This window comes from Engystomops pustulosus, chromosome 1, assembly GCF_040894005.1.
Source record: "Engystomops pustulosus chromosome 1, aEngPut4.maternal, whole genome shotgun sequence".
NCBI lineage: Eukaryota > Metazoa > Chordata > Amphibia > Anura > Leptodactylidae > Engystomops > Engystomops pustulosus.
Genome location: NC_092411.1, coordinates 50,144,130 through 50,171,866, shown reverse-complemented (window position 1 = coordinate 50,171,866; position 27,737 = coordinate 50,144,130). Strand labels below are relative to the sequence as shown.

General features: G+C 39.9%; 1 protein-coding gene across 15 annotated transcripts in view; it reads right to left on the bottom strand.

The window, feature by feature from the left end:
- Window positions 1-1,862: 1,862 nt before the first annotated feature.
- The window catches only part of PPIP5K2 (diphosphoinositol pentakisphosphate kinase 2), a 70,798-nt gene continuing 44,923 nt past the window's right edge, over window positions 1,863-27,737 (bottom strand). Inside the window, exons 20-32 of one of the 15 annotated variants that reach the window (XM_072140166.1) lie at window positions 26,921-27,048; window positions 26,169-26,283; window positions 25,178-25,285; window positions 24,064-24,180; window positions 22,512-22,685; window positions 20,083-20,256; window positions 17,436-17,502; window positions 12,387-12,476; window positions 7,531-7,650; window positions 6,972-7,034; window positions 5,949-6,095; window positions 5,700-5,825; window positions 1,863-4,091 (exon numbers count right to left, since the gene is read on the bottom strand). In XM_072140166.1, coding sequence (XP_071996267.1) covers window positions 3,952-4,091; window positions 5,700-5,825; window positions 5,949-6,095; window positions 6,972-7,034; window positions 7,531-7,650; window positions 12,387-12,476; window positions 17,436-17,502; window positions 20,083-20,256; window positions 22,512-22,685; window positions 24,064-24,180; window positions 25,178-25,285; window positions 26,169-26,283; window positions 26,921-27,048 — 1,569 coding nt within the window. In that variant the 3' untranslated portion in view covers window positions 1,863-3,951. Of the gene's footprint in view, window positions 4,092-5,699; window positions 5,826-5,948; window positions 6,096-6,971; window positions 7,035-7,530; window positions 7,651-9,640; window positions 9,734-12,386; window positions 12,477-17,435; window positions 17,503-20,082; window positions 20,257-22,511; window positions 22,686-24,063; window positions 24,181-25,177; window positions 25,286-26,168; window positions 26,284-26,920; window positions 27,049-27,737 lie in introns of those variants that run through there. The other 14 variants (XM_072140174.1, XM_072140191.1, XM_072140181.1 and 11 more) reach the window with 14 other exon arrangements.

The window sequence follows — 27,737 nt, the reverse complement described above, 5'->3', positions numbered from 1 at the left end:
TGACCCTACCATCCGAACGTTGCAGCAGAAATCGAGACTCATCAGACCAGGCAACGTTTTTCCAATCTTCTACTGTCCAATTTCGATGAGCTTGTGCAAATTATAGCCTCAGTTTCCTGTTCTTAGCTGAAAGGAGTGGCACCCGGTGTGGTCTTCTGCTGCTGTAGCCCATCTGCCTCAAAGTTCGACGTACTGTGCGTTCAGAGATGCTCTTCTGCCTACCTTGGTTGTAACAGGTGGCGATCTGAGTCACTGTTGCCTTTCTATCAGCTTGAACCAGTCTGCTCATTCTCCTCTGACCTCTGGCATCAACAAGGCATTTCCGCCCACAGAACTGCCGCTTACTGGATGTTTTTTCTTTTTCGGACCATTCTCTGTAAACCCTAGAGATGGTTGTGCGTGAAAATCCCAGTAGATCAGCAGTTTCTGAAATACTCAGACCAGCCCTTCTGGCACCAACAACCATGCCACGTTCAAAGGCACTCAAATCACCTTTCTTCCCCATACTGATGTTCGGTTTGAACTGCAGAATATTGTCTTGACCATGTCTACATGCCTAAATGCACTGAGTTGCCGCCATGTGATTGGCTGATTAGAAATTAAGTGTTAACGAGCAGTTGGACAGGTGTACCTAATAAAGTGGCCGGTGAGTGTACATTAATATAGAATAACTTGCTATTCAACTCCATTTCTCTGTCTTTATTCCTGCTCTCACACATCTCCTGGATATACCTTCTCCTCTCCATAGACTTCTAGGCAGGCTTAAAGAGTAATGTCATTTCAGATGATTTTTGATATTGTGTAGGTCATAAACATTTTTCTAATATACTTCACTTATTAGATGTCAGCTCATGCAGCCTTTTTTTTTTTTTTTAATTTTTTTTTTTTTTTTACAAACTACCGTATACACTCAAGTATAAGCCAAGTTATCAGCACAAAAAACTGCTGAAAAACTCAAATTGTGCTTATACTCGAATCAAGCAAAAAATAAAGTGAAAACTTACCTTTTTGGCGCCCCCGCAGGTCTTCTCTTCTTCCTTGGCAGCGGCAGGTCCGTGCACAGCTAAGACGTCCGCCGCTGCTGTCATAATAGCATGGGCTGGCCGAGCCTTGTGCACAGACCCGGTACTGACCTGGAGCTGAAAAAAAAAAGGGGACCTGCCCGGGGCGTTGGAAAGGAAAGTACTTAGTTTTAGTTTTTTTTTGTGCTGGTGGTATTATTAGGTGCCTCGGCTTATACTGGGGTTGTATTATACTTGAGCAGAATTTGTAAATTAGGAAATGTTCACCACATTCCCCCATACACAATATAAAAATATCTCAAATCATGGTTATGCATTAAATATCTGGGAGCAATTTTTTTTTTTTGTCCTATGGACAAGCTTCATTACAGACTCCTTACAGCCGATCATTGCAGCCTGGGACCAGAGGTCACAGGGGCAGAGAGGTCCGTCTGTAACTAGGGGTCATCTGCAAGTCAGGTGTCCTTGAGTTGGGGACTGTCTGTAACTGCACCAGTGATCAGCTGTTAAGCATTTCCTGCATGTTGTGAGGGATTGGGGAGAGAGCTGAGGGATTGGTCTATTTTTTTTTATTTTACAGTATTTTTATTTTCTTAACAGGACAGTCAATTTATAACTGCATTCTACTAAGAAAACTTCATAAAGGAAAAAGCCGCTGTGTAGTTTATTAGTCTTTTCTAACAGTAAATTGAGCCGTACACCGAGATTGGTTGCTATGGATCATATCAAAACCCAGAGCCGATAGAGCAATTTCATCCCGGTAACCAGTATGGCTCGAGTCCAGTAGGTTTGTGCAGGGTCCTGCTTTTGATGCTACGGTATTGAAGACAAGACACCAGCTAAGCGTAACAAAATAATTTATATTTAGAATGTTACAAGTAGAAGAAAATAAAGAATGTCAGGCGTATAACATACCTAAAAATGCAGCTTCAAGAAACGCAAATCAAAGTCCGTGTATGTACATTATATATACTAAAGAATTTGTGTAAGTGCGCGGACGAGACATAAGCACCGACCATGTAACACTGAAGAAACTGATGTACAGTACAACTAAAATGGTTTGGCTTTTAACCAGAGGGATACAAATAAAACAGATAAGTAACTAATAATGTAACAGGTACAAGAACACAAAGTGACTTGTCTGAGCATGTAATGATATGTGTTCATAGAAACCAGTCGTACTTGGATGTAAAAACCCTTTCAGAAATACAATCCTTCTAACCAGCACAATACTTTGCCTCATGGACTGTACTATATGGAGCAGCACCACTAGGGTTAGCCGGATACCCGACAGTCCCACACTCCGCTCATCTGAGCTTGTATGTTCATGAGAATCAGAGCCTTGTGTATGGCCGGCATAAGGGAAGAATTCAGGGACTACACAGGAGAACCCGTAACTAAGTCATGCACAGATTTAATGCAACTTTATTTATAAAACCACCGTATTAACCCACCCATAGATAAGCATATGAAACCTCGCCAATTGGCAGAATGTTGTACCATAGTTTGGAAAATATCTAGAAATAGGTAAAGGACCAATGAATCACATGCAAGGTAACTGAACCCTCTATATGTTCCCATGTATATATACATGGTAATGGTCCCATCAGGCATGCTGCTGTACATACACACCGAGGGGCATTTAGTAGCCGTGATGTACTGCACCACTGTGGTGTTTCCGCCTAGCTGTCAGCTTCTACACGGTAATAGATTATTTGTGCACCAAAAAATCTAAATTATTATTTTTGGCGCACAGTGATAATAAATCAGCGGGAAGGTCCGGATTGTCCGTCTGTTTACATCAGAATCGGGTCGGTAAGCCATACTCAATTCCCCCGTCTTTCATGAGAGAGATAACTGAATGCTTTGTAACTGTGAAATTTTAAGGTAATATTTTTGTACATGGCATTATTCATGGCAATGATTGGTCCATGCAAATCAGTGCTGTTCATGCATTTCCAGAGCGGTTTGTCCTGCCCATCATGCTGAATTACTAGCAGTGAAACCATATTGATGATCCAAATATGAAGTATCCCCCCCAAACAGCATGTATATGAGCCCAAATATAGACTTGGGGACGTGTGCTAGTCATTAGAACAATGGTCAACACACGGCTCTAATTTTTGTTTGTGTGGATGAAATCTTATAGTCGGGCTGGATGCACCCCGTGACTCTAATAGAGGCAATTTGGTTCTAATAAAGTCAAATTCAACAAAAACACCACCAGTATTTATGTCTACATTCATATCACAAATACAGACAAAGGTCAAAGACCAAAATGTGCTGCACATGGTAATAGACACCTTAATGTAAACCCGAAGGACCCTATAATAAAGTAAGGGATTTGTAGAGCCCCTCTGTTATCCTGAAATGACCTAGCCTTACAGGCATGCAATAAAAGACGTAGAAAAATAAATAGAAGTGCTAAAGGCCTGTAAAAAGCCAGTGATACGTTGTATTGCTACCCATAGTAATAGGGATTTAGTTGTCATAGGAGCTATGTAGTCACGGGTAAAGCTTTGAAAATGAAGGTCAGTAACTTTGGATTGCCAACAGTATGGATACACATACATATTAACTCCTATCCACCTCCTTACAGACAATATAATAATATACAAACACTACAATCTGATTAAAATACACATTCGTGTAAACAGCCTTTCTTTGGTGTCTAGGTTTTTACAGGTCCTCGTATGATGGGACTATGGTGGACAGAAGAAGCTGTAGCAGAGTTGTCCATCACTAACTTGTATTCTGGATATGCCCTCCGCTAGATACATACAATGTAAACACATAACAATTCATGTACATTTCATCTATGCAGTCACTATATACAAATTGATATGGAGTAAAAAAAATATTTCATACAGATATAGATACAGATATGATCTCCTCATCAGATCCCCTAAAGTTACATAACTACAAACATTCAGGAATGTAGGTTCTGTCTTGCTTGTGTACAGACATCTTGCTGGGATGAAGTCTTTTCTTTATCCACTTCCGGTCTTTTTCCATCTTCAAAGACAGAGTCACAAGCTGTAGAGATGGTGATGGGTGATACACTGCCATCTGGAAGACAAGGAATTATTTCAGCAGTGATAAAATGACAAATAAACAGGACATGTAGTCAATCTAATCACTGGTGTCTGACCACTGGTTGTACCATATGGGGGTAAGACCAGTTCCTAATTCAGTGGAGAAAAAATATTTAGTCATCGATTAATTGTGCCAGTTCTCGCACTTAAAAAAATTGAAAGGCCTGTATGTGATATCATAGGTAGAATCTCAACTATGAGAGACAAAATGTGAGAACAATTCCAGAAAATCAAGTCTACACAAGTTTGGCACACACTATTGCTGGTATGTTGACCATACCTCCATGCAGATCTCCTCTAGACAAGTGATGTCTCCTCGCTGGATTTCTACGGGGTTGAGATCTGGAGACTGGCTGGGCCACTCCAGGACCTTGAAATGGTTTTTACGAAGCCACTTGTTTGTTGCCCTGGCGGTGTGCTTGGGAGCATTGTCATGATATAATACCCAGCCATGTTTCATCTTCACTGGCCTTGCTGATGGAAGGAGGTTTGCACTCAAAATCTCACAATTCATAGTTTCATGTACAGGAATCAGTTGTCCTGGTCCCTTTGCAGAGAAACAGCCCCTCAGCATAATGTTGCCCCCCTCATACTTCACAGTAGGTATGGTGATCTGTGGATAAAACTCAGCATTCACTCTCCTCCAAACTGTTCAACTTTGGTTTCATCTGACCATATGACCTCTCCCAGTACTCTTCTGGAACATCCAAATGTTCTCAATCAAACTTCAGATGGGCCCAGATATGTACTGGCTTTAGCAGGGGGACACGTCTGGCATTGCAGGATCTGAGTCCTTGGCGGTGGTTACAGTGTGTTACTGACAGTAGCCTTTGTTACGTTGGTCCCAGGTCATTCACTAGGTTCCCCATGCGGTTCTGGGATTTTTGCTCACCTTTCTTGTGATCATTTTGACCCCATGGGGTGAGATCTTGTGTGGAGCTCCTGATCGAGGGAGATGACCAGTGGTCTTGTATGTCTTCTATTTTCTAATTATTGCTGCCACAGTTGATTTCTTCACTCCAAGCTGCTTGCCTATTGCAGATTCAGTTTTCCCAGTCTGGTGCAGGTCTACAAATTTGTTTCTGGTGTCCCTCGACAGTTCATATTAGAGTTTGGAGTGTGACGGTCTTAGGTAGTGGACAGGTGTCTTTTATACTGATAACAAGTTCAAACAGGAGCCATTACTACAGGTAATGGACGGACGACAGAGGAGCCATTACTACAGGTAATGAGTAGAGGACAGATGAGCCTCTTAAAGAAGAAGTTACAGGTCTGTGAGAGCCCGAAATCTCATTTGTTTGTAGGTGACCAAAAACTTATTTTCCTCAATACTTTGCAAATACATTCTTTAAACATCAGACAATCTGATTTTATGGATTTGTTTTCACATTTTGTCTCATAGCTGAGGTCTACCTATAATGTCAATTACAGGCCTCTCATTTTTAAGTGGGAGCACTATCAGTATTTATGTATAATATATATACACACACACACACGTACACACAGGGCAACTCCCCATTAAAAATCTAAAGTCAGCTTTTCTACTTTATTTACACATTTAATCTTTTGTCATTATACTTACGTGTGGCAAAGGGGTTGGACACGTCACCATCAGTACCAAGAAGCAGCGGTGTTGGAAGAATTTTTGTTGGAGTATAGGTATTAAGAGATATTTTCCTGCCGACATGACTATGATATCCAGGAGTTGCTAAATAATATAAAAAGAATCTTATTTACCATTTTCCTATAGAACAAACCACCAACCTTCTAGATACAGCTTAGATACACAACATTTATGGCAAATATAAATATGAGTAAAAAAATATCCTACAAGGTGAAGCTGTTGGAGTATCCAAGAGACATTCACTGGAAGGTGCTGCGATAGCAGCCAGGAATTCATCCACCTGCTTTAGCGACAAGGAGTTGTGCAGTGTCTCTAAGGGGCATATGGAAGGCACCATGGAGTACAGCTCAAATCCTGGAAAACATACATTTACAAGTATGTATGTGGAAAAGTATTTGCAAAAACCATACAAACCATTAAAAACTAAAAAAATTTGAATACTTGTCGCGGATGTCATTCTAGCACCATCACCTTTAGTGAAGGCAAAGCAACAGACAATACTTCCATATTAAAAGTGATTTAAAAATCTAGAGAATTGGTCTAGAAAATATGCATTCAGAAATCTACTACTAAATACTGTAATATACTTACCATCATATCTGGAATTGCATCAAAACCACAAGAAAACAGTAAAATAATAATACAAAAAAAAAAAAATTCTTATCTACATATTCTATTCCCTGGTACAATAAGCCAATGATTAAAAAATGTGGAGGGCCTTTCAGTGAACCCCGGCACTTGACATGGTGAATCTCTATTTATTAGGGATTCACCCACTACGAGTATGTAAAAACTATTTTAATAAACGTTCTGGAAAGTTGGCATTAAAAATTATTATTTTTTTTAAATTAAATTAATGAATACAGTAAAAAAAACATAAAAAAGGATAATCCTGTAGAGAGAAGATCAAACATAACAACACAACTTAAACAGTATTTAAAATAACATGTAGTGAAAAAAAACAAAAAAATAAATTACTACATTTGTCAACCAGAATTTAGTTAAATGTTAAATGTATTTGTAATAACCAAAAAATTTGATTTAACGATATAGAATAAAAAATGCTTGAGAAAAATGCTCCTTGAGAACAGATCAAGATTATTTTCATGTCAATGAGGTGATGACCAAAGAAGGGAAGTGGAACTTGTATCCCATGTTTAAAACCCAAATAATGAAAAAAAAAAAATAGTGAAGCATGGGGGGTTATCATTTAAATCAAACAAAACATACCATTGGTTGGGTGTCGAGCAAATGAGATAGAAAACCTTTTAACAGCAGAGCTGCGTGTGGCGTCTAAGAAAGAGAAAAAGAGTACCTGAAATTCATAAAGCTACCAAATAAAAAGAACTAAATGAAAGGGAAGGAGAGAAGAAGAGACTCCCCACGTGGTTGAACTTGTTAAAATCCAGCAGCATGCAGTGCCACCACAGCAAATACACTTGGATTAAAAGAGGAAACTTTTTAGAGGCTTATTGTGTAGACCTGAAAAGTCCAGAGGAAAGCTGGCTACTTTGGTTTTAGCCTTTTAAAGTTAGTGAAAAGCATAAACTAAAAATGGGGAAAAAAAAAAATCAATACATTTGGACATCTATGGCAACTTTGGACTTAGACATGTTCTCTTAAAAAAAAAAAATCTAGGAACCAAAAAGAAATATATATTAAAAAAAAAAAAAAAGTTAAACAATTTTTTAAAATTAAATGATAAAAAAAGAAAAAAAAAATGTGTGTGCCACCCTCTGGTCAGAGGCGCAGCTTTTGCACAAACCAGTGTGCTTGTATATGCACATACCATCCATGCAGCCAGAAGTAGTCAGCTTTTTACGATGAGCACGAGCATAATCCAGTAGGTTAGGTGCACTTGAGGAGGCCCCGAGCACAGTAGTACTAAAGAGACCCGCGCAGTGAGACCCTAGTGAGAGTTAGAGAAAATACAGCAACCTAGTGTACCTCCATTCACAAGTGATGCATGCAACATGCAATATAGTCGTCATCTGTTACCATACAGAACACAAGAACTGGCATTGTTACAGATTACACTACAAATCACAGTGTCCTGTGCCATCTTCTGCTCACTAAAACATTTCATTTTTATTTTTTTGCTATGCTACAAAGTGGAAAAAATATAAATATTGCAGAGGAAGTAAAAGCTTCATCCCATTCTCATGACATTGATGTCCCATACTCATAGTAAATTATGTTTCAAGTTGCCCTATTGGAGCCGACTATGACAGGGGAGAGTCCCTAACCTCTGTAAGCCTTCCTTCACATGACCGTTTTTTGTGGCCGTGTGGTCGCCATTTTTTTTTACTGTTTACATTTTTACTGTTCCCGTACAGCCCTACTCCATTGCGTTATGCCCATGTTTCAAGCTAACCTATCAGAGCAGATTATTTTCCAGCTCCCATACGACCACATCATATTGTGCTCATGGTCACAAGGGTGAGCCAATTTCCCAAGCCCCAAAATTTTGAGCCGCCTATTTGTACTGTCATCAACACACGAGTAAAGCTCACCCACCGATAAGAGTTGGACCTCTCTAGAATCTGCACATCCTGTGGCTTCTACACATCTGACTGAATTGTTCTCCGCATGCGATTCCAGAAATGGAAAACACAGCTAGGTTTCTGCTGCAGCTTATTGTCGTGACCTGCCGGGGGCAGGGGTGGAGTTTAAACGTTGTATTGTGGCAATATTGGCCATATAATAATAATAATAATAATAATGGACATATTTTACAGAAATAATGGGCACACAGCATAAATCATTTTACATGGAAGGTTTCTTTATGCAGCTTGCGGATAGGATACCCACAGACATTATATTCATCTAGGTTTGTCTCTGGTCTTAGACATGGAGTTTTTAATACTTTTGTTAATTATATTTCTTTTAGGAAACACCAGGAGTAGATTTAGCAGGAAGGAGTAATGTGTGTTTCTCCTTTATAGTTACTATTCCTGCTGGTTCCAAAAAACTGCATCACAATCTGCACTAATGAAGAAAACTCTAGCCTAATCTGTTTTTATATGATTCTATGTATATTTTATTTTTATTCCTTATCAACACCACTCACAATCCAGTGATTTCACAAAGTGAAATCTGTCAATCACTGTGTGTGGGAGGGGTCATCAGGACTCTTACCTCCTCTCCTAGGCGCAGCTTTGACCATACAAAGAGGAGCAGGGTTTTGTAAATGGATAAAAACTATCCAAATAATAATTGACAAGATAGACTTTAAAGGCGGAATTTATCATGTGCCGGTGTATGATCCCATCCACTTTCCCCTCTCTGACCCGGCAGATACATCAAGAGGTTTAGACCACCTGATGTAATGGTTGAGTGGCTGCACTGTCGGGCAAAATTACGCCAGGCCTGACCTGGCATTGTTTTGTGTAAAAACCTGTGAACACTCAGTGGTGAATGTTTGCAGGCTTTATCAACTACAGGCATGGGGCAGGAACATTGGCACCCTCTGTATGGCCATAAGGTGTGGAGGTGGCATAGTCACAAGAATAATCGCAATTTCATGCAATTCACAAGAAATTGTGATTATGTCAGTTCTGATTTCTGAAAACTGGCGTAGAAGCACGAATAGATCTCCCCCAAAGAGTAAGTTTACTTCCTATGCAAACTTTTGCTCATTACGTGGATTTCAATCCTGTGCTTAATGTATCCTGCAGGGTATGGCTCCTGCCATCATGGCATGCAGCTGATGTCACGTACAGGTAACTATTGTGCATACGCCATGCCGCATCTCTACATTCTCACATGAGAAGTCATTCAATTGTGGGTAATGCTGCTTTGGCAAGGCAGATAGACTGATGAAAAGAAAACAAATGACACTTTACATAAAAAATGCATGCTGTCCGACTTACTTACATCCTTAATGGAGATTCTGGCACTAAATGTGTTTTAATATAACTCAAATTATTTGACTCCTCTGTGTCTGTTCTGAAGTTCTGCACAAATCTAGAACTTAATGGTAACATTAAGTTCTAAGGAAAAAAGAAAAAGCTATTAACATCAGAACGTGCAGGGGCCAGTGAGATGCACCCATGCCTCACTGTATCAGATATGTGGGAGAGGGTAGAAAACACAGGTGGACGTGCTGCTTTCAGAATCTCAGTGTAGATCTTTTATTTATCTATTTATATTTTTGCTACAAACTCTACATCCTAAAGGCAGTCTTTACCTCATTTCTGAAGGTGTGTGTCCACAACAATCTTGAGGGTGCGTCAGAATGCATGCATTTTGAAATGTTACAATGCGTTTGGCTACTCTGGAATCGTTTTTCTTCATTGCTGTAAGTGTAAGCAGCTGAGTAAACATCTTCACCTCTGCTTACACTTCCAGAAGAAAACCGCTTCCAGAGTAGCCAAACGCATTGTAACATTTTAAAATGCATGCCTCCTGACACATGCGTTTCGATGCATCCAAAACGCAACGTGTTAACGCACCTTCAGAGCCCAGAGGAGACAAAGCAGCCAAAATACATATTATGAACTCTTCTGAGCGCTGGGTGTATCCTATTAATCCGGTGTATTCATCACAGGTCAACTTCCCCCATAACCGTTGCATAGTTAGGGTCTCTCCAGGTAAATAATACTTACCAGGTCCGTTACTTCATATGCGTCCATTACACAGCCGGGTAACAGCTACAATACCAAGCACAACCACTATACAATGTACTGCACTGTGTTTGCCTTCGGTAAAGGGGCTCATTCAATGATTTTGCGGGACTGGAGAAGGGCCTCATATTTCACTAGTATTGTTGAATAAGCCCTCAAAATGACAGTAAATCAGGAAAACAAGGAGCTATTCACCAATAAGTAGAAGAGGATCACAAACTAAAAATGATTAAGGTATTTAAAGGAAACCTACCATTTAGAATGGCAGGGGTAAGCTGTAAGTACCGCGTACCGATACCGCGGTTTATAACACTAACGAAAGTAAGTACCGGCTCCAGCTCACGCTGAGCTGGTGCTCGGTACTTACAGCTTACCCCTGCCATTCTAACTGGTAGGTTTCCTTTAACACTTGCATGGTGCTGCAAAATTAGGCAGGGAAATTGTGAGGGAAAAAAAAAAAAAAAAGAATGTGGGCTGCTACACTATTTTTCTATTATTAAGAAATAATAACGTATAACAGACACTGACGAACGCATGTGTGAACTTAGCCGGAGAACGAAAAAAATGGTTTCGGAGTGTCTCACAGACATCCTAGAGAATAATGAGCTTAAAGAAAACATTCATTCTGGGCTAAACATGGAAACTACATTACAAAGTCCAAAACAAGTTGTTCGCCAAGTTGATCTCCATTGATGAATTAGAGTGGCAACTGCGGCTTTATTACCCAACACTAGTGCCAGCAATGCTCCTGCCGCTGACCAAATGCTTAATTCACAGGAGAATAATGGATGGCAACCAATATGGCAACTAACTCTACATTTATGCCCCAGGTTTTACAAGCGCATGCGGAAGCGATATTTATTTCTCACGTGCTTGTGCTACAACTTTCCTTATTCTATGGGAGGTTTGCTAAAAAAATTAATAAATTCCTCATATTTCTAAAAAATTGGAAGAAAAATATATATTTTGTGCACATTAAATTAAATAAAGTATACAAGTATTCAGAGCCAAATATGTGATAAGATCCAGAAACCCACCACACCCAGACTTGTATATAAAGCCTTGTATATAAAAACACAATAAATTCTAAATATACTTCTCAAACAAAGTGTTAAACTGTACGTACAAAGCCATAGGGATCTGCGCAAAAAGTGGTCCAACGTCTTCTGCTTCAACGTATGAAGAACAAAGCCACTGTAAGTGAGGGCTCCCCATACTGAACCCAGTAATGCAGTACGAGCACCAGTTCACAAAACCCATAAAATATCATACTAGCAGAATACTAGATGAGCAAATAACAGTACAGGTGGTCCCCTACTTAAGAACACCCGACTTACAGACGACCCCTAGTTACAAATGGACCTCTAGATGTTTGTAATTTACTTAGCCCCAAACTACAATAAACAGCTATAACAGTTATCACAGGCGTCTGTAATGAAGCTTTATTGTTAATCCAGGCTCTTATGACAACCCAACATTTTTAAAAACCAATTGTTACAGAGACCAAAAAAAAATGAGACCAATTATAAAATCTACAGTTCCGACTTGCATACAAATTCAACTTAAGAACAAACCTACCTATCACGTACGTAACTTGGGGACCACCTGTACATTTCTACACACAACTATATGTTAGTATAAAACTATTGTTCTATACATAGGATTGTATATGCAGAATTTAAGCAGCTTGGGGAACACCTGCTTACATGAAGATGCTGGGAGCTAAATCTAACGCATTTCTATCCACTTCCTTTTTTTACAGGCAACTTTGGATCCAAGAATTTTCTAATTAATTTTAAAGAATTTTTTTTTGGTACAAATAATAAAAAAAAAGGTTAAAATTTTAAAGATTAAAAGGTAAAAGTATAACACCCAAATTTACTGCAGTAAGGAGCAGCAGTTGGGGTGATGTCAGTACCAGTGAGGATCCAGTGTATAAGCATCTGAAGCAAGGCCAGTTGTGGGTGCACAGCTACTCTACCGTGCTGCAGGGAGGATGGAGCAGCGCTAGATCCCTTACCTCGTAGTAGAGCGCTCCCAAAGTGACTTCTGGTTTTACACTTCCCAGAATGAGAATACTTCCTTGGTTCTTTTTTCTGTGAATGAGGGTCTGCAGGGAGACATATTCCAGTGTGACCAGCTACCAGGGAAGGTGAAGTGAGGAGAGGGAAGGCAAAAGGAAGGGGGGGATTTGGCACTTTGAAGATATTTTTAGCTGGTAAAAAAAAAGTTATATTAAAGTGGTAGACTGGCATCAGCAATACGCATACCAAGCCCACCACAAAGGAAAGCTCACCTGTCAGTAATGTCACCACTGCCTTGCATATTATTTCATTAAGCTCAGAGATGAGCAATAACTAGAAACGCATGACCCCTCTCTCCAAAATACATACTCAGCAAGGCCAAACGTGCATGTGTTATAATAGAAGAGGGGAATAAACCGCTTCTAGACACTCCATTTAGAACACCTGGTATCCCAACACTATGATATATATTTAAAAAATTGGATTCCTGCAAGATAACAGATGCAATGCAACTTTTTACACACTGCCTTTTCCTAGAATGACTTTAGTACTACCAAAACAATAACAATAAGTGCATACTGAGAGCCATGGGCTGGGTTTACAAAGTGCTATTTAATGGATGTATTGGAGCAGCAGCACTTAACTGCCCCATAATAATGGTAAAAGACATAAAGAATAAATATCCATCTGATGAGGATAGGGGTTTTCATTGTGAACAGCATGACCATCTTCAATTCAAAGCAGTGATAAGGAAAAAAATTACTAAATCATTATTAGGTACAGATATGAAAAAAATGGATAAAACTAACTGTATATCCCAAACATTAACAATTTCCTATATATTATATATATAATGCTTCATCTCACTACCTTTGGAAATGCAGGCCAGGCTTTCACACGAAAAAAAGATAAATGTGTAAAAAATTTAGTTTAAAAAACAAACAAAAAAACAAAAAAACTTTTGTACCGCTTCATTTAGTGCAATTTCAGGGTAACCACTACTTCCCTTTGCCTGCTTGAAATGCCCCATTTACTACAACATCTTATGGATGACATGAGAAATAAAAAGAAAAAAAAAACACAAGTCATACAAACTAGGGCTAATTTACACAGGCGTTTGTTTTGAGCCTTAAAAAAAAATAAAAAATGTAAAAATCTTTGTGTGTTCTGTACATCTCATATAAGTTCTGCACATCTCATATAAGTTCTGCGCATCTCATATAAGTTCTGCACATCTCATATAAGTTCTGTACATCATCTCATATAAGTTCTGTACAGTTCAGTGCGCTTGCACTGCATTTAGAAACATAATACAAGCGGTCCCCTACTTAAGAACATCCGACTTACAGACGACCCCTAGATACAAACAGACCTCTGGATTTTGGTAATTTAGCCCTAGGTTACAATAAACCACTATATCACTGGTGTCTGCAATTAATATTTATTGTTAATCCTGGTTCTTATGACAACCCAAGATTTTTAAAATCCAATTGTCACAGAGACCTAAACATTTTTTGACTGGGGTTACAATAATAAAGTATACAGTTCCGACTTACATAAAAGTTCAACTTAAGAGCAAACCTGCAGAACCTATTTTGTACGTAATCCAGGGACTGCCTGTACAAGCGCCAGGTGTGACGGCCTCGGCCCGTCCCCCTGCACTTTCATTGTGTTTCTAAATGCAATGCAAGTGCCGCATGTGACCGCACCCTAACTGTTTGTCTTTACAATGACTTTGGTCTTTTAAAGTGAAATGAAAATCCATGAAAAACTGAAAAGAGAAACCATAAAGATAGATAAAGGAATAGAGAAACAACTGAAACAATAATGAAACAAAAGTGGAACAGTATTATAAAGAACCAAGACTTCATAACAGGGTGAATAGGGGATAATGTATACACAAATATATTACTTTTTTAAAGCTACTTCTAGCAGGTGTAGGGAAACCCAACAAAGTACACAGCATCCTGGACAGTAGTCTGCATGATGCAAAGGTGGTAACCTGACAGAATAATATCCCTGCTGCATTGTGGGAATTTTAATCTCTAAATTACCTGGATTCTTTACATTGCTGTGATGAGTCAGACCTTATAAAGATACTCCCAATGTAAAAATAAAAGGGCTGGTCGCCTTTCAGCAAATATTCATATTATATGTATAATGAAACATTATACAATTTTCCAATATACTTTATGTATCAATCCCTCACTGTTTTCAGATCTCTGCTTATTCGTTACTTCCTCTGGATAAACACCTGCCCATGGTCATGTGATGTCACACAGGTGCACGGCTCATTACAGCCATCAGAGCTGTGTGCTATAACGAGCCGTGCACCTGTGCGATATCACATGATCATGGATTGTATCCACAGGAAGTAAACAATGGAGCTTCCTGTCTGTGAAATCTAGAAAACCATGAAGAATTGATACATACGTTTCATTACACACATTAAACTTTTCATGCAAATTTTTACTGAAAGTGGACAACCCCTTTAAGTATGCCCATCTTGAAAATTAACTAGACATGATGCCTACCAATGACTGCCTGCTGTTCTGTTTTATAGTGGTGGAGGTTGATGACAAGGACTAATGATAATCCCTTGTTAAGAATCAAAATAAATTCTATATAACAGAGTGGCAGTGTACGAGAAGCCATACTAGGTTTGGTAGGTCTCCTTTATGTTGACATCATGGCACCATAGAGGTGATATTGCAAGGATTCACAGAACCATTGACAGCTCTTTCTCCTGTCAATCATTGCGTGTGGGGGGCGGGGAAGCAGGACTCTCATGCCCTCTCTGTGAGTCCTGCCAGCACTGACACAAAGTTATCCAAACTACATATAACCAAGCTCGAAGATCCTCCTTCTATCAGATATCTTTACAACGCTCATAGTCACATAATCCCCCCATTCTTTATGATAGCATGCATATTGTGCTGTCAGAACATGCAGAAAGCTTATGGATATACACATCCTGTGATTATTACCAGGTGAAATGTTTAAAGGACTCTCCGTTAAAATATACAACAACAGTCAACACATATAGTAATAAACACACCAAAAAACGGTTGAGAGCTATAAATGGAGGACAATGCTTCCAGAAAGCTGTCATTATGTATAATCACAATGATCTACGTAAAGGTATTCTAAACTCTACAAGAACTTCTCTTGATCATGCAGGCTAACAATTCTTAGGTCATGGCCATGAGGCTTAAAAAGTGACCTTTGCCCATATTTTAAATAATCAACATACCCGATTCCCTCTATTCTGCTATGGGTGACCATTGTTGATTCATTCACCTCCACAGTCCCTTCTTTCCTATGAGAAGTGGCCTATAAAAACAAGCACCTCCTCATCTGCCTTGAAATGGGACAATGTAGGGGGCATGTGTGTGACTTAACAACAGTTAAGTAAGTCTGTGTGTGTTGGGGATTTTAGGAGAGATCCAAAAACGGAGGCAACGACTGCAGAATGGAGGGCTCCAGGTACATGACCTATATTCTGAGGTTTCTCACATACATGACTTGTGCCATCCATTGTTTTTCAATAGGAAATGGCAACGGACAGGTCAGTCGAAAAAAAAAATATGGACATGGCTGAAACATTAGACTACAAAGTAGTGGTAGAAATCTGAATCTTCAAAGTGCATTTCCTATAAGCACCGCTGTAAATCAACTATATGCATCCATGACTGTGCAAACTGCCAAGGGGAGGCCTGGGGCTTCAGTCCCAGATATTCTTTCCAATAAATGACTTTCTGAACAAACCCTCATTGTTCACGGCTTTGTAGGTGGTCATAAAACACCGGATCACTTCTGTGGAAAGTAGATAATGACATATGTGGACAGAAAAATAACTACTTTATAGTGGAGGGCTGGATGCTCGTGATAAGGGTCTGTACAGAAGAGAAGCAATGATTTCTAAAGCGCTACAGAATATGATGGATCTATATAAATAAATATTATTAAAAGCAAAATGTTGTCAATGTCAAAGGAATTTTTCTTAAAAGGCCATCTACCATCAGTTTACTGATGGTAGATGCGTCCTAATAAGAAGTTCCTCAGGACTTCTTTTACTATAGCCCTATAAGTCGTGATTGCGGAAATACAGAGTTATAAAAGTTATGCAAATTACCCTGGGGGGCTCAGGCTACGCCACCCGAGGGGGCCTAGTATTTTAATGTATGCACACCGCCCGTAATGCTAGTGACCCGCCCTGTTCCGCCCCTTCCTGAGCGCATAGAGGAGTGTCACAGGAGGAGGCGCTAGCGCTAGGGGTGTGTGTGCATACATTAAAAAAATATATATTCCCTGAGGCGCTCGGGTGATGTAGCCTGAGCACCCCGGGTAATTTCCCTCCGAGTCCTGGGGCTGAGTATGCCTAATTTATGATGAGGATGGCCCAGGACGCCTGTGTGGACTGAAAGTTATCTTTTTCTGTGCAGAGCTATGAAGCCACTCAGACTTGTCTGGAGAAAGCTATTCCGCTAATCCACAAATCATGACTGATGGCATTTATAGGCAGGGATAAAGAAAAGGACTGGTAACTTACCATACTGTTCTTCAGGTTACTCTATAACTTGTGTAGAAGGAGTAAATTGTATGTTGTTGCAAATTAATGTTATTTTTTTTCATTTTTATTGGGTGCCCAGGTCAGGGATATGCAAAACATACACTGAATGCGTCACCCCAGTAATAACTAGAACTGGTCTGAGTAGGGTGCGAGAAGGTTTCCTCACAATGCCATCCTGGCTTACAGACACACACAGGCAGGGGAATCCTTAATAAGAGATTTTTACTCATTTAGCAAAACATTAGTTGCATTTTGTGAGTTTTAAGAATATTTTTCAATCATCTGGTTGGCAGAAAGCACAGCTACGTATTAACAATTGCGCGCTGCCGCCATGCTTGAATGCACTTTTAATTTAAACAGTAAGTTAAAAAATACAAGGGGGGAAAAAAAAGCTATGACAGCTCAGCCGGTTAGCAGTGTCCCAATCTTACAATAATCAACAGAATGAAATGGTTCAACAAAATATACTTACCTAAACCGCTGTGCTTCTGCTCCAGGAGTCTGGCGGCTCTTAGGTGGCTATTATTATCTGACAGTACCTGGAAATAGAGATTGGGTTTTTGGTTAGACGAATACAAGCAAAAGGCCAAATTACGGCAAGCCATCTGGGACAAGTAATGTTAATAGCAATACTTGATGCATGATGCAGGTTAGTGGGAAAAAAAGAAGAACGTCATGCAAAAATCCCCCTCTCAGAGAAGTCCACGTTACAGATGGGACCTGTGGTGATGGAGCGATGCAAAGCAAGCATTCAACATATTACCAGACACGGATGTTACATACGGATCAGGAGGGACAAAGCATATAAAGACTTTACAGCACAGACAATACGTTCAAGAACATATCCTGTATGGAAAGAATAAAAAGACAAGCTGGATGCAGGCAGCAAACCACAAGGCACTATAATCCATGCATGAGGCCTATGAAAGGAGGAATGTACAGGCTGTACCCAATGTAAGGCAGACACCCAGTTCCTGTGAAAGAAAGGAATAGGGCAGGTCTAACAGAACCTCTTCCATTCTAAATGGTATCTAGGGAGAAGCAATGGAAATCAGACTAAACAATCCGAGTCCCACGTGGGTTCAAGTCATGCACTATACTGCAGCCCAAGTCAGTCCAATGATGGCCCAGGGTGGATGCTAAAACAAAAAGATGCCCCCTACACACAAAGATCAATGAAACTGTTAAAGGGGTTGTCCACTGAAAAAAAAAAGAATAGTTTAATAGTTTTTATATGGAAATGTCCATAATTTGCAGAGATGTTACCCAGGGAAAAATTAACCCTTTTACTCCATCCAGTGTCAGATAAACACAGTCCCATCACTGCAAGGGGATGGTAACATTGTAATTTCCAGCCCATCACAGACCCATACAGCACGGCGGGCACAAGGAGGAGGGGAAGCTGCACAAACAGGGGACCTCTGTCCATGCTTCCCTAATGGAAAAACTCCCCTACCCCCTGTGATGTAGATCGGTTACTGTGACAGTCTCGAGTATGTGAGACTCCCTGGCACATCATTTAGCACAATCTAGATCCATTGGGACATGTAGCCACCGGAAATGGCATTTGGGGCTTTATTTTAGAGATAGGTGCAGCCCCCGCATCTATCAGACATTGTAGTATTAGCTATGGATATTATTGTGGAAAACCCTTTTTAAGAGAAGTCAATAAGTTTCCTAGTGGATTTTATGATAAAATTGGGTGCCCTGGATTATAATAGAGTATATGTGGTATAAAAAGGGGGCTACAGAAAAAGGAGCACTACCAGGAGGGGACTACATAAAAGGGGGGGGGGGGACTATAAATGGGGGCTACAGAAAAAGGGGCATTTTAGATTGGGGACAGTAAGAAATGGCACATTATATGGGGTATTTCCGGGCCAAGAAATTTTTTTTTTTCAGGGACCATGGTTCTGGCCCCCGGAAAAAAAATTTGCCTGCAGCCACTCCCAGAATACAAAAAGGTCGGGCATCAGTCACTAGACTATGGACTTACTGGTTGTCAATGGGAGGATGTTATCTCACTAGAGCTTCCATAGAGTTACACTGTGACAAGCTCAATGCACTGGTATATAGGTATGGATCTTCTCAGAGATCTCTCTATGTATCACTACATTATGCTTTTTTTTAACATTAAAATTAATAGTTAAATTGAATTAATAAAAATATACAAGACACAAAATAAATTATACATTTTATACCTGGACAGAAGGTGGACCTTTATCATTACTGATCACAAACATTGCATTAGAAACGGATATGTGATTGGGCTGAGCCCAACCCACAGATATTTGTATTGCATTTCTAAGCGCAATGTAAACGCCCCATGTGACCGCACCATAAACATTGAATGTAGATACTTTTTTATTTTCTTGAAAGTATCGGATCGGTATATAGGTACATACTCCTCCGGGTATAGGTATCACACTCCGTGCAACCCTATTACCGTCATACAGGTGGTGGATTAAAAAAAAAAAAAAAAAATGAAAATAATGGAAAATAATGCTAGGTTACTATAAAACATTGGTGTATTGGCTTTCTCCTCTTTGCAGCGGACTTCTTGAAAGAAGCCAAATGGTCCCCCTGACTTTGGGCGCATTATAATGGAAGAAGTGCTGTACATTAGGTACCGGGGAACAATGAGGGATGGATTAGTATTGAATTTTAACTCTTGGTTAACATCAAGCAAATAAAAAAAATTAACTGCGAACAATTAAAATTCTTTTTTTGACCCCCATGGGTTTAATAGCATATAAACAATTCAAAATATTTTTTTTTTCTCAACAATTAAAAATTAGGTGATGCTATATTATAGTTTTAAAGGACAGCTAAGCCAATCAAATGTTTTCAAACCTCTTAAAACAAATTACAAATCCCCCCTCCCCCCGAAACGCAAACATCACTTTGATGAATTGTACAAGTCATCCAGACAATGCAATGTTTAGACGGCTAAACACCGCGCCATGTCATCAGTATAATGAGTTAACCGTACGGCTATAGCAGGCGAAACAAACCGCATCTGTGGATACAAGGTGATTAGATGTCCTTTAATACCATTTCTGGTTGGTCGTTACATTTAGACAAAATTTTTTTTTTTTAGTGAAGTAAAGTTTAAAAACCTGTTGCCATGAGCCAAAAATACTGGATGTGAAAGCCAATGATTTAGGGGACACAGGGGAAGAAGTGATTTGATCCCCTGATCTGCGTCTTCGACGCCCAGAACCCACAGCACTGGTGTAATGCATCCAGGTACCGATACACTCTGGGCTAGACACACTCAGGGGGCTCTCTTCCTAGAAGTGAGAAAGGGGGTAAAAACAAAGCAAAGCATGCAAAGTTAGAAACAAAGCAAAATGACCAGAAATAAAAAAAATAAAGATATTCCTATTTGTAGAGAGGAAGAACTATACATAACCTTTAATGTGTGGCATGATGGTAGAAAAAAAAGCTAGTACTGGATTTTTACACATTTCCTCCTGTATGTATATAGAGGTCTTATTCGTGGAGCTTATTGTCATATAACTCCAGATACAAGTGTGAGAAGAGCTATGAGGAAATCCAAGTGATTCTACAATGATCCAACACATGAAAAGTTAGTGGTGTCAATGGGATTAGGGGGATGACTAACTACACACACATTAGGAGAGGGATTTATAAAAATAAAAGAAAGCATACATTTGGGTTTGGCCTTATTCTTGCACAATTTAAATGGCAGGATGGCATTCATCCCCAGTATCCACTCTTATACCCCCCCTGTTCCATGTCATGCTTATAGGGTTATAATATTTCTGAAGAGCCGTTTCAGGTGCCCCTGTACCTCCCCCTCTGACATCACAGACCGTGTGACTGGATGAAACCTGGTAATAAACACTGAAACCACCTACAGGTGCAGCAGACAGCATTGTCTCATTCCAGTGGCACCTATACAGGGTGTCACAGGACAGTCAGATTTGCCAGACATGCAGAGGTTAGTGCCTAAATGTAGTCACTACATAAATGCGGTTATATTCAGTCAACACTGAGGAATGTGGAGAGTGAAGAACAGCTTCAAAGGGATGTATCAAGGTATCATTTTGTGGATATGGAATAAATGTCTGATACAATCTGGAGGACCCTCCCCAATGACCACCAGAACAGCAGTCCTGTTATCACCAACTGGTGAAGTAACAGCTCCAATGGCCATCCTTGTGCTCTAATCAATAATATGGGAGTTTTGGAAATTGACGGGCACAAAGCTCAGATATCTCTGGCATTCCTATTAACTATAAATGAGAGTGTTGGAGATATCTGTGTGCTGTGCTCTTCAACTACTGGGGCTCAAATCCTACATAAAAAGCCAGACTTTGCACTCTAGCTTAATCCAACCACTCATAACATTTTATTAAAATTCAGAATAAAAGTAGAAAACAGATATCTGGATAAAATGAATGCACCGTGTTGGTGTCCGTCATCCAGGGAAAGGCCGGCGGTCTGTGGACACAGGTATAATGCACATATGTGACTTTATTGTACTTGTACCATTTGTGTCTATTCCCGCCAGTGTCACCATGAGGTCTTGTGTGTCCCTCCAATATAGTGTATTCATTTTATCCAGATATGTGTTTTCTACTATTTTTGTGAAATTTAATAAAATTGGATGATTATATTTTGATTTAACCAGTGTGCAAAGTCATTAAAGTCATTTATATAAATGTATGGATTAAACCATTTACAGATTTTCTTCCTGGTTGGATTAATTCCTTGATAACTGCTCAGGCTCCCATAGACAGTGAATGGGGCAGCATGGCACATGCTCTCTCTATCTATGAATTAGACAGAACAGGCCCCTGTACTGGGGATCAATGGGCGTCCCCTGCAGTTGGACCCCCCACCCAACAGACAGTCATGCCCTACCTCGTTTATAGCGGATAAGGAATTAACTTGGTACAAATGCTTTAAAGGGAATCCGAGGCCATGATTTACCTACGTGAACTCACATGCAATGCTGCATAGGGCTATGTACACACATGCCGCACATACTTTTGTTTTAATTTTCCATTTGCTTCTTCTGAAACATCACTTTGCATATTTCGAACAAAGTATTGCCATGGAAGGAGCAACTGGACACTGAAAACAAAGGGTGATTTGTGGGCATAGCCTTATGTAGCATAATACTTAGTGTGGGTAGGTAAATTGTGCTGACAGATTCCCTTTAAACTGGCAAACACAATTTTCTTTGTGTCACATGAAGGCACAGAGCCAGCTGAAGTAGCTCTTCAAGGTGACGGCCTATGAAACAGTAACCAGTTTTCAGATTTTTGGACCTCTGAGCATGGCATGGAAAAGTGGACTGCTAGGGAGAACTGTGGTCAGAAGTGATCTTTCAGCGCCATGTGTGACTTGTGTAGATGTGAATGTAAAAGAACATATAGAAACGTCAGCCTGTTTGTCCGTCCACATTATGGGATATCTCCACATTAAATGTAGCACTAACCAAAATAACGTGTAAGGAAAGTTTAAGAAAGAGGAAAGCAAAGGTCTAAGAAAGGCATCTAGTCCGGCCACTTACCTCCACAGAGCCTATCTTTCTGGAACGAGGTAAAGGAGACTTTCTGTGAATGTGAATAGGATCAGACACCAAAGGTTTGAACATGACCAGGGCTCTATCAGGCTCGTCCCTTCTGTACGCTCCAGATTCTTCATCGCTGTCATTGCTATGAACCTGCTTCTTCGAACTTTCACTCTACATTAACCCAAAGAAAAGCCAGATGCAGATCATAATGTACAACCCCCTTTGTGTAGAAGACGTCATGATGGTGGCACATGGCTACAGCTTATGAAACGAGGTATCTAGAAACTGTTCTGGTGTCATATTAAAGAGGAGTATCTCACCTTTAATACTGCACCGGTTGCAGTCAAAAATATTATTGTTATAACCAGCTTACCAATCCTGACTATAACTTATAGCGGATATCTCTGAGGACCTGTATTTTATTACAGGTCAGAAGATATAATGGTTTAAAGTGTGCAAGGAGACATTACTGAAAGTTTGCAGAAGTACATGCAAACTCTGCATCTGTAGCTCAACCTGGGATGGTGACATTGTACGCATTTTTAACATATTTTTTAGGTTCTTCCAATTTTCTGACTAACAACTTTGATGGGAAATATTACAAAGCATGGGGGTTTTTTCTTCCATTTTAGTCATTTTCTCAGCTAATTCTAGAAACAAAAACATTTCAATATTAAAATCTGTCAAAAAAAAAAAAGAAATAAAAAGAAATGACGTGCTTTATTATGAGGACCCAATACTGGAAGACTTACCTCCCAGTAATTACTGATGGTCACTTGAACATCTTAAAATATCCATATACACATTATACTGTAGAGCCAATTCAGAACTGTTACAAGTGGGGAACAAAACCCCTCATAGAGAGAGCAGAGACCATGTAGGACTGTCCACATATAATAGTTATTTATATAGCGCACACGGATTACGCAGCGCTGCACAGAGCTTGTCAAATCCTAATGGGTCTCACAATCTAATCAACCTACCAGTATGTTTTGGAGTGTGGGAGGAAACCGATGCAAACACACAGAGATCATAAAAAACTCTTTGCAGATGTTGACCTGGATGGGACTTGAACCCAGGACCCCAGTGATGCAAGGCTGTAGTGCTTACCACTGAGCCACTGTGCTGCTTTACTGACGACTACCTTATCGCCAGCCTACAATAAGGTGATCTTATAGTCTTATACAGTAAGTTATAAGGTAGTCTTATACAAGTCTTATATATAATCGCGAAGCCTGGTGAACCACCAGGCAATGAGATTATTATCCCATTGACGCCATCTTTAGGCCAAGGAGTCATGAAGGGAGTGTGTGTGGGTCCTGCAACTGTGGACTTGCTACAGCTAGCGACCATCCAAGCAGGGACTGGCATAGATCTGTAAGCTGTGGAGAGGGGAGGAGTGAGGAGCACTCAACCCTCCTCATCCCAGGGAACCGGTCCGGGAAGCACATGGCCATCTGCAAATGGATGTTGCATATTGTCGATGAAGTACCGGTATGTAAAATCACATAAATAAAGGAACACCTGTAAAAGATATAATGCTACACACCTCCCTGGAGGCCGGCCTGTATCCAAATCCAGAAGGCAAGTTCTTATCCTCTTCACACCCTTTAGCACCTGGACTGAAATGGAGTTCAACATGAAATCTTTCCTCCGATGATAAGTCCTGTATAGAATCAATTTTTTTTTTAGGAACAGGATTGTTATTATTGTCTTAAGTTACATCGACATGAAAAAAGTATTCACATAATTCTGTATGAGCTTCTCAATGACAAAGAGTACTACAAGTAACCCCCAGCCCTGTGCGGCTGTAGGATTATAGTGGTCACTGCAGCCCATGTATGAGATTCAATCATTGCCATAGAGCAGTGGTGGCGAACCTTTTAGAGACTGAGTGCCCAAACTACAACCAAAACCCACTTATTTAAATGCAAAAGAGCCAACTTGGCAATTTAAGCAATAACATTGTTCCTACCTGTTTGTCACGGATTTTAATTGTATTGGCATCCTGAGGACACCAATACAGTTGAATGAAAGAGGAGACATTCAGATCATCATTGTTCCCTCCAGGGTACCCTGAACAGGATTGTGGGACTCAGAGCAGGAGCTCCAATAATAATGCAGCCTTGTCTGCACTTCCTTGCTCCTCCTGTAGACCCAGACAGCTAAGGATGTGTAGCTTTAAAACAGCACTGGTCACAGCACATGCTGGGCTAAATGGGAGGAGGTTTTGAGTCCTGTCTGGAAACTGTGCTGGGGTGATGGCATAGGTGCCCACAGAGTGCTCTCTGGCACCCATGCCATAGGTTCGCCAACACTGCCATAGAGCCCTTTATTTTTAGTAAAAGTAAAAATCATAAAGGGTCACTCCAGAAATTTCATTTACATTTAATATAGGAAAAGCGCTCATTATTTACTTGCTTATGAAGGTCTACTATGCATTGTTAAGGGTGCATTGACTACATCATGATGATAAATGTGCATTTCCTTAATATACACCTGATGTCCCATAGGACATGGTACATCCTACAAGCCAGGGAAGGACCACAGTCATACAGCATAATAGTTTTTTCTTAGAATCTTCTGGTACTCCAATAATAATCATTTCTAGTTGCCTGCATGCACAGAATATAATACTTTCTACATATTTTCATACACATCACCTTGTTTGGGTCTTCATAAAGCATAATCACAATCTGGGTCATGTAGTTCAGTTCATTCACAAAGTTTAGGTAGTCCATTGCCCTTCTCCACTGTTCATCCTTTGATTCCTAAAGTTCAAAACGCCGTCAGACAAGTCTCATATACAACAAAGTTTCCGGATTACAAAGACTTAAAGACCCCCTAACTTTACAGAGAAGACACTTTCACAAGTTTTGTTCTAATATATTCTAGTTTTATGTTTATTAGAGCAGGCCCTTAAAAATGTATACCCTAAAAGAGCTTCTTGTATAAAAAAGCTCATTATAAACTTCTGGCTGTCTACAGCTACCACTAGGTAAACATTACCAAAGAGGAGTCTGTGGAGTTCAATGGAAATCCTTTTACCATATATACTTGTATAAGAAATTTTTTTTCAGGAGAAAAAATGTGCTGAAAAACCCCAACTGTGAATAAAAAAAAAAAAATAAAAACTTGCATACTTAGCTTCCAATGCTCCCCGATAGCCTGTACAGCTCCTCTTGCTTCTCTTCTTCACTAGTCTCTGCCTGCTCTGTTACCAGTCTATGTGCTCTGCCCACCGGCACATACTACTTCATCAGCTGCTACAGGGCGCTGCATGGGGCATTTCATTTCATTACAGGGTGAGGCTGCTGGGCATTTCATTACTTTGGAAGGTTGCTGGGCAATACATTACTCAGGGAGGCTGTGACCAATGCATTTCCTCCCTAGGCTTATACTCGAGTCAGTACGGTTTCCCAGTTATTTGCGGCAAGATTAGGGGCCTCACCTTATACTTGAGTGTACTTTTACTTGAGTATATATGGTAATATGACTTCAGAATATTTCCATTTATAGAAAACTACACCGTAAATGCAATGTAATTTTAATTTACCACCACTAGATGGCCCCAGCACTGCAGAAATCAGTATTTATCCTTCTAAGTGAATTTCGTTGTAAAACAACTTGCAGAGGTACATGCAGGTAACTTACATCACAGAGAGAACCAAAGCGAAGAATTGATAGCAGCGAGTGCACGTGGCTTTCACTGGTGAAGTACAGACGTGTGCGCACATGGCGTTCTGGAGACATCACTCCTCGGGAATAGCTGAGAACAAAAATGCAGAGATTCTTCAAATAAAAGATGGGGTAATGATAATGAATAAAGTAGCCTACATACCGGGAGGACTCATGCTCAATGGTTATGTGTCTAAAAGGAGCCATCTATATGGAACACAGAGTCAGGGTTGGGCCCTCAGTAGCTTCAATTGACCTCAAAAAGTTTGGGTTTTGTAGTCCTATATTTTTGTAAACTGCAGAAATTACTGGCCAAGCTGAAGCCTTGTTATGCAATTTTCTAGACCACATGGCAATTTTAATATTGATGACTTATCCTCTGGAGGTCTTGCACTTGTACCTGATATTTAACCTAGCTGCCTCTGGATAACAGGAGAGAAAGCTCCCTGCCCTGCATAGGGGTCATTTCAGGGTACTGCAGCTCAGCTCAGATTCATGAGTGGGGATACATAGAACAATCACAGGCTCGGTCCTCTCACCGGACGGTCATCAGTTCAATTGGTTTAAATAGGAGATTTAATAGAGGCCAAGTTTCCAAACTACTTCCAAGTCAGGATGAAAACACAGGTTTTGGTTAGAACCGTATACATCCTCCTACAGAAGACTGATGTAACATTTATTTGTAGTAATGTAGGTTATAACTACACAGAAGTGATGCAGTGCCTTACAGTGGGTGAAGCTTATTCACAGTGTCATCATCCTGAGTCCTCTGAAGATCAGAGCGGATCTTCCGAACAAGAGGTGTGCAGTAACCTTTGGCAATCTCCAGCTTTTCTCCTTTGGATATTCCATATTCCTAATTTATAAAGAGGAAAGGAAAAGACAGATCATTATAAAGTATCACTCTTTAAAAGGAACTCACACGAACATATCTTTGAAAACTGCTACTATACAGCAGTACAACTATCCCTATATTGTTCCTTCCCATGCCTGTAAAGTATGTTCATCATCTTTCCTTTGAGTCGGAGTCCAGTATATTCATATTCTTCCAGTTCAGCCAAGCCAGAAGATGGCAAAATAAAAAAAAATAAAAATTTTTGTACAGGAGGTTTTAATTTTTGTAAATGTATGAAAACATTATAAAACCTATACAAATTTGCTATCCCCGTAATGGTTGTGACCCAAAGAATAAAGTTGACATGTCACTTGTGGCGCACAGTGAAAGCTTTAAAATTCAAGCTCACAAGAAAACGTTGCAAATGCGTTTTTTCACCATTTTCACCGCATTTGGAATTTTTTCCCCGCTTCCCAGTACAAGGCAGGGAATATTAAATACCGTCACTGTGAAGTGCAATTTGTAACAAAAAAATAAGCAGTCACAGAGCTCTTTATATAGAAAAATAAAAAAGTTATAGATTTTTTTAAGGTGGTGAGTGAAAAATGGTCACTAAGGGGTTAAACAGGTCGTTAAGGGGTTAAACTCATGAGATGGGGTGAAGCTTCTCCCCCACTGCGCTTGAATTGTGAAGTTTGAAAGTGGCCTTC